At 56.0% G+C, this 7335-nt stretch overlaps 1 protein-coding gene across 1 annotated transcript; it reads left to right on the top strand.

The window, feature by feature from the left end:
- The first annotated feature begins 852 nt into the window (after positions 1 to 852).
- On the top strand, positions 853 to 7069 carry LOC120298405 (delta-aminolevulinic acid dehydratase-like). The gene is made up of 11 exons (XM_039322142.1): positions 853 to 1073; positions 1288 to 1338; positions 2432 to 2528; positions 2627 to 2762; positions 2938 to 3021; positions 3233 to 3321; positions 3577 to 3632; positions 3782 to 3869; positions 4889 to 4975; positions 5066 to 5195; positions 5521 to 7069. Exons 1-11 carry the CDS (start codon positions 961 to 963, stop codon positions 5586 to 5588), a joined length of 999 nt encoding a protein of 332 aa, XP_039178076.1. The 5' UTR covers positions 853 to 960; the 3' UTR covers positions 5589 to 7069.
- Positions 7070 to 7335: the final 266 nt, after the last annotated feature.

The following is a 7335-nucleotide window of genomic DNA, read 5'->3' on the forward strand; positions in this document are numbered from 1 at the left end:
AATGTCATCTTAAAGAAGAGATAACAGAAAAATTTAAAAAATATATACAAAAAATATTTTTAGGCCAGAGTTTTCTACAGGTATTAATGAATATTTTTCTTAATCCTCATAAGTTTTACTGTGTTTAATATTTCTTAATACCGGTAGCATTAATTTATACTTTTGTAGCGACACACTATTTTTATAAAACGCCACCACTTGGCTTGTCTTCGTGAGGGGGGGGGATTGTGTGAGGGCGATGTGCTGACCCATGTACTGTATTTAAAAAAACGAAAAGTTATCTACTGTCACGCTTGCTGTGTGTTAATAAACAAAAAGGAAACTTGCGCAGCGTTGCATCTTCTGTAACAAAAGGCTGACCGGGCACGGGTGGGGAGGGGGCAACACGGTAGAGAGCCCCGAAGGCAGAGCAGCGGGGAAAGGGCTTCCGGGTCGCGGCGTTTGCGGGTGAGGCTGGGTGGACATTAGCTGCGTCCAAACGGAGCCTCAAAGCCTGAAGCGGGAGCCGAGGGGCTTTCCTCGCCAAACACGCGGCCTGGGCTGTAAGAGCCGAGCGAGCTCGTTCTTAGCTGCGCGTGTCTGCGGCCGGAAAGGAGGAGACCCGAAGCGGCGGCCGGCCAGAAAAGAGCCCGTCCTGCCTAGGCGGGCGGGCGCGCTGCGGGCCAGGGAGGGAGCTTGCCTGCCCGGGACCGGCTCGGCCCCATCCTGTGAGCGAACTTGCGTGCGAACCTGGGGCGCGGGGGCTGCGCGGTCGCGGCGCTTTGGAGGCTGGCGGCCGAGGGGCTCGCAGGAGCGCCGCGCTGGGCCTTTCAGCGGGGCGGGGCTTCGCGGAGGAGGCGGAGGAGGAAGCCGCCGCTCCGCCCGCCCGCCCGCCCGGAGAGCCTGCCTGCTCGGAAGCGGAGCGTGCGGAGGGGCCGGCGTCCCGCGACGGTGAGAGGTTTGCGCTCGGGAAGCGGCGCGATGCAGGCTCAGCCGCCCCTGCACGGCGGCTACTTCCACCCGGTGCTTCGCTCGTGGCAGGCGGCGGCCGCCGCCCTCCACGCCCGGCATCTGGTCTACCCGATCTTCGTCTCGTAAGTGCCGCGGCGGCTCCGGCAGGCGGGGGGTGGCGGGCGGCGGCTGCGGCTGCGACCTCCCGTTGCGACGCCTTCAGCCTCCCCGGGAGCTTCCGAGGGCCGCTCGCTCCCGGAGGCGCCGAGCCAGACGGGGTCCCTGGGGCCACGGAGGCCTGGGCCTTAGGAGCGGCGCCTTCCCTCTGACGGCGCCTCCCTTCCTCGACCCTTCCAGGGATAGCCAGGATGCCGTGGAGCCGATCGCCAGCCTGCCCGGGCAAGCTCGGTAAGTCGGAGGGGGGGGGCTCCTATCCGGACCGGGGCTCCTGGCCCCAGAACCGGCCCTTGCCCGCTATTGAAGAGGCCTGCCGCTGAGCCCTCCGTCCCTCCCGGGCTTCCTCATGGGAGCGGCCGGCCCACTTTCGGGTGACTGTGAGTTGTTCGGAGGAGTGGAGTGGAGTGGAGTGGAGTGGGAGAGGGTCCTGGGAGAGGCCGGTCGAGAAAGGGGCATGGGAGGCAGAAGACAGTCCTGGGATTGGGGTCTGGGGGAGGAGGCGTATTTTCCTGATCTCCTTCCTTGATTTTTCCTCCCTCAGAATCACCCCTTAAAGCTGCTGTTTTTTTTGGGGGGGGGGGTGAGAAAAAAGAGACCTTGCAAAAGAACATTTTAAAGCAGCTGTAGGCTGGAGTGTGTGTGTGTGTGTGCGCACGCATGCATGTGCACACATGCACGCCCTTTTGCCTGGACCCGAGATGGGGCTGGGCTGGGCTGAGCTGCAAGATAAAAAGGCTTTGAAGGGCTCTTCTTTCCCTTGAGAAAAAACTCTTTCTGGAGATAACAGTGTGTGGAAACCCCAGCCCAGCGCTTGGGGAGATGGCAGGGTGTGCCTGTTACTCCCTTAGCCTGCTTGTGCAAGAAACACTTGTGTCCATGTGCCTGAGCTCAGAGAAGTCACCCACCCTCTTCCTTGCCGCATCGGCTGCTGCTTTGAACCCCAGTGTTACTGAAGATTAAGGCTGAGGCCATGCTGGCTGCTTCTTTGGGGACCCATGTGAAAAGCAAAATTTCTCTTTTAATTTAAATTTTAAAATGGTTGAAATCTGTAGGGAACCAAAGTTGGGTAGATCATGTTCTATAGTGCTAGAGATCGTATCTCTTTTCTTTTAATTTTTGGGAACCCTATGAGGAGAGCTGGAATTGGCCAGCCCAGTCTGCCATGCCTTCCCCCCCCCACCCCAAAAAATCTTCACAGATACCAGCATGTCCTACACAATCTCTGGGTTCCAACCCCTTGGCTTGACCCATTTGGCTCTTTCGGGTCTGCCTCCTTTTCCTAACCCTAACCCTGCTGAACTCACAACTGACTCTCTCCCCACAGGCACGGGGTCAACAAGCTGGAAGAGCTGCTCAGCCCCCTGGTGGCTGACGGGCTGACGTGCGTGCTGATCTTTGGCGTCCCAAGCCGGGCCATGAAGGTGTGCTTCTGAGCTGCGGTTGAGCCAGGGCTACTGGGCGGAGGGTCTTGCTTCTAGGCAGGCAGGTGGGCAGTTGCTTCTCCCTCTCTGCTGCACAGGATGAGCGCGGCTCTGCAGCCGATGCCAAAGACACGCCTGTCATCCAGGCCATACAGATGATCCGCTCCTTGGTCCCCGAGCTGCTGATTGCGTGTGATGTCTGCTTGTGCCCTTATACCTCGCATGGGCACTGTGGTGAGTGCTGCCGGGCTTGGAAAGGACGAGAGGCCTGATTTTCAGAGGTTCAGATGGCTTCATAGCTGGCGTAGGCAATCAGCCCCTGTGCCGTCTTCTCCTTTTGGATCTTGGGCCAGTGGCGCAGAGGGCCTGCGAAGGCAGGGGGAATAGTAACACTTTCCTTGCCTTGCAGGTCTCCTTCGGCAGGACGGCTCCCTTCAGAATGAGGCCAGCTGCCGGAGACTGGCTGAGGTGGCCCTGGCCTACTCCAAGGCAGGTGAGGCGCTCGCTCTCTGGGCTGCAGGGCATTTCTGGGGCAGCTGCTGGGAGCAGGCTGGTGGCTGCTTAGCTGAAGTGGGGCTGGACCTCCGCCAATACTCAGGCCCCCGCCCGGGGACACACTCAGCCCCGTTCTCCCTCCCTCGAGGAAGCCCAGTCAGAGAAGCTGCCACCCTTGCCAGTTCACACCTCCTGTCACCCTCCCTCAGGCTGCCACATCGTGGCCCCCTCGGACATGATGGATGGGCGCATCCACGCAATCAAGGAAGCCTTGCTTGCCAATGACCTGGGCAATAAGGTAGGTGTGAGGGACCAGCAGGCTCCGAACAAGTGTGGCCAGGAGCCTCCTTCATCAGTTGCTGAAACACATGGATCCAGTCCCGAGTCCAAGTGCAGAGCTGCCTTCAGAAGCTCTGCAAGTCCAGCCTTCCAGGTTCTGAACAGCAACACGGTGTGGGTGTGTGCGTGCGCGTGCGTGCGCGGTGAAGGGCACTTGGGGGGAGGGTGCTCAGGATCCGGAGAAATGTGCATGTTGGCTGTGCTGTCCCTGCAGGTGTCGGTCCTGAGCTACAGTGCCAAATTTGCTTCCTGCTTCTATGGCCCTTTCAGGTGAGGGTGGCCGGGGCTGTCTGTGGTCGGGAAAGGGGATCCCCGTGACCAAAGGCTCACGCAGCCGAGCAGCCATCAGAGGCCTTGATGGGCCCCTCTGGTGTCTGGGGAGCAAAAGGAGGTCACTTTATTTCTTCTGGTTCATGTAGAGACGCGGCCTTATCCAAGCCCGCCTTTGGGGACCGGCGGTGCTACCAGCTTCCTCCAGGATCTCGAGGGTTGGCTCTGCGGGCAGCGGTGAGTGGCTACCTGGGCTTTCAGAGCAAATGGGCCCCGCGGGGGCTGCGGACAGTTCACCAAGGCTTTCCTCTTCCAGGCCATGCTTAGCAGGGGGCAGGGGGGCACATATTCTGGAGGCCTGGGAACTCTTGCAAAGAAAGGCAGAAGCTCCCTGAGGAGTTGCTGCTGGGGCTGGCCCAGTTAGACCAGCTTCTTGCTACCCTGCCGGCTGTGTCAAGGGCAGCGATACCCTCCCGCCTCTTAGCCAGACCTTGAGCTTTAGCCTGGCAGCTTCTGTTATTTTCTAACACGTTCTCTGCCCTGGAGTTGTTTTGCTTTATGCAATCGCTTTTAGTTTAACTGCCCTTGTAAATTGCAATTTTCAAGCAATTTTTAATTTATCTTTGGGGTGCCCTATTTTGAGAAGGCAAAAGAAAGAATCCGGGGGGGGGGGGGCAGGAGTCTGCAGCTGAATGTCTGTTGCGGCAGAGACGGTTGTCTTTTCCTGCCCATGCTCGTGGCCTCCCTGGCCCAGGAAGGGGAGGGAAGGAGGCTGGCTGGCTGGCCCCACTGGCAAGCTTCCACTGGGGCCTTAGGCAAGGCAGGCTATTTTCCGCAAGGGATCAGGTGAAAGTCTGTTTGCAGATCAGAGAAGTCAGCATGTGAGATGATTCATCTTTTGCCCTATCTTTAAAGGACTGTTGGCTTTTGCTGTTGGGGAACAGACAAGGCCCCCACGACCACAGACAAGAGAATGTGTATTGCTGTGTGTTGTCCAGAGGAGAGGGCAGACAAGGCAAGGCTGGCCACTTGCAGGCTTTAGCCTAAAAAACAAGCTCTCTGTGTGTGTTTATGTGTGTTCTGGCAGAGCCAGGTCAGGACTTGGAAGTTCAGGAATGTGAACGATGCTGTTCTCCCTGTCTGCTTGATTGCCCATTGAGCAAGGCCTTGGATTTGGCTCCTGTCTGTCCCGTGAAGTGGTTCTGCTACACTTCCTCCCCACGTGACCTCCCTCTGCTGTATTTCTCCCTCTCCAGGACCGGGATGTGCAGGAGGGGGCAGACATACTGATGGTAAAGCCTGGGATGCCCTACCTTGACCTTGTGCGGGAAGTGAAGGACAAAGTAAGCTCCCCCTTTCCCCTGCCCTGGGAGCGGGCAGTAGTGGGTGCCTGGCCCCCCTCCCCCTGCTGAGAAACGTGTGTGTTTCCCCAGCACCCCAGCCACCCCCTGGCTGTCTACCATGTCTCGGGAGAGTTTGCCATGCTGTGGCATGGGGCACAGGCCGGAGCCTTTGACCTGAAGGCAGCAGTGATGGAGGCCATGACCGGGTTCAGACGAGCAGGTGAGCGAGGGGAGAGGAGCAATCAGGGCTGCCTCTGCCAACGCTGTCCCTCTGCAAAGTGGAGCCCAAAGCCAGTGCCCAGCAGTGTGGGGGGGGGAGGGGAGGACGCTGCGGGTGCCAAGAAGGCCGAAGGACCAGTTGGATTCCTGGGAGAATAACACCAACAAGCTGCCTTGGCTGTGGAGGATGGTCCTTCCCTGGAGGAGCAAATGGGCCGGTTTCCTGCTCAGGCCGAATCAGCTGTGAAGCGGCTTCTTCTACGAAAAAAGGCTTTGGACCACAGGCATGTTTGTGCCGATTCATTTTGGAAACGCTTCTCTTGCAGGAGCCGATGTCGTCATCACCTACTACACGCCTCAGCTTCTGCGATGGCTGAAAGAAGGGCAGGTGTGAAGAGGCTCCCTGGTCTGGCGAGCAGGAGGGAAGCAGGAGACATGATGGAAAGCACTGGGTGGCCGAAGGCGGGAAGCTGGGAGGTTTTTTTCTTTTACAGCTTTTAGAAGAGCTCGCTTCAAAATTTGTGTCTTGTAAAGAAATTTGGCTGCTGAAATTTGTTGTAACAAATTTTCCTGATCCCTGCCGATACTTTCTTTAAAAACAAACATTTGCCTTTTAAAATACTGCTACAATGTTATTACGTGGATTTTGTCTATGCTGGTTAGTGGCAAAATATCCAGAGACACGTATTGACTGAAAAGCCGTCGGGGAACATTTAGCCAGAGGGCTGCTGTGTAGTCGCAGAGGGCCTTGTGAGCCACAGGGAAGCCGATCCTCTGCCAGAAGGAAGAAAGAGGAAAGACATTTTTCTAAAAACAAACAAACAAACAAAACCTTGTAAGCTTTTAAGCCACTCTGTATCCTCCCCAAGGGGATTTTTTTTCACCTGCAGTCTCAATCTGAGGCTCTGGTGTCTCAGTTTGCCTTTCAAATCCACTTAAGTAAAACCTTTTAAAAGAAATGATCTCATAATCCTCTTAACTGACAGGAGTAGAAGAGGAGTTTCTCCACCCACACGGCCTAGAGAGGAAGGAAAAGAGCTACTGCCCGATCGGTCCTGTCCTCGCCAACTTGGTTGGCCTTGGAAAGGTTCATTCAACTGGCCTTTGACAGACAATCCATGGAAGACTTCAGAGGCTTCCTAGATCATGGAAGCCCGTGCATTTGGTCTCGGCTTAGCGTGAGGCGTACACTAGGCCGGTGCAGCAGATTCAGTAAACCACGAATTCCCACTTGGCCTGTTCTTCTGTTCATGCAAGCTGCCGCCCTTGCTGCTGCTGGGCCGGCCTCCTCGCCTGCGCCCTTGAGGCCAGACCCTTCTGCTTCCTGGGATGCAGTGCCTTTCTGTCTCCTAGCAGGTGGGTTCTTTTGCTCTGCTTTGCTTTGCTCTTCTTTCCTCAACCCATTTTTTGCTACTTTCATCTCCTGCCTTCTCTGTAAATCTATGTGAAAGCTGATGAGAAGTAAAGTTTTAGTATTTACTAAGAAAAAAATATAGTTATATGCATAGTCATCTGCTGCTGCTGTAGATGGAGAAATAAATCCGTGGAGCCAGTGTGAGAGGTCGGGCTTTGGGCTTTGTGGAAATGGGGTTGCTGAGTTGGTGGAAGGATCTGAAGAGAGACAGGACCAGCTCTTTTCAGGGGAGAAAGAAGCGGCTGTATCATAGGTCCCCCTGATGTCGATTCTGCACCCCCAGGTGCTGGTGGAGGGCTAAGTCCATGGTAGGGTTGACTCTCAAGGGGCTGCTGAAGACAATTCATGGGCGCTAGGACTGGAGCAGTGCGATTCCTCTGGACCAGAGCAAAGAATGTATTTAGTGGGGTCTATGTTGTGGCTTCTCTCTTGATTTTGTAAATTAAATAATTGCGGATAAATATTGCACTCCCTCTTGTTATATAATGGTTACCGAAATTCACGGTCACCTTTTAAGTTTGGGGTATCATTTCAGTGAGGCAAAATTGGTGAGGAAGAAGTCCTGATGACGCAAACCACCCCCCCTTGAGCATCGGCCAACCTCCAACTAGCCCTCAGTTGGGGCAACGGGAGGGAGCATGCAGTGCAGAGACCCCCAAAGCCACTTTCCATCGGACAGCGCACCCTGATGCAGGGAGACAAACCAGCTACACACAAAGGGCCAGGA

The sequence above is a fragment of the Crotalus tigris genome, unplaced genomic scaffold (assembly GCF_016545835.1).
Source record: "Crotalus tigris isolate CLP2741 ecotype Arizona unplaced genomic scaffold, ASM1654583v1 scf7180000023857.37228, whole genome shotgun sequence".
NCBI classification, from domain to species: Eukaryota; Metazoa; Chordata; class Lepidosauria; order Squamata; family Viperidae; genus Crotalus; species Crotalus tigris.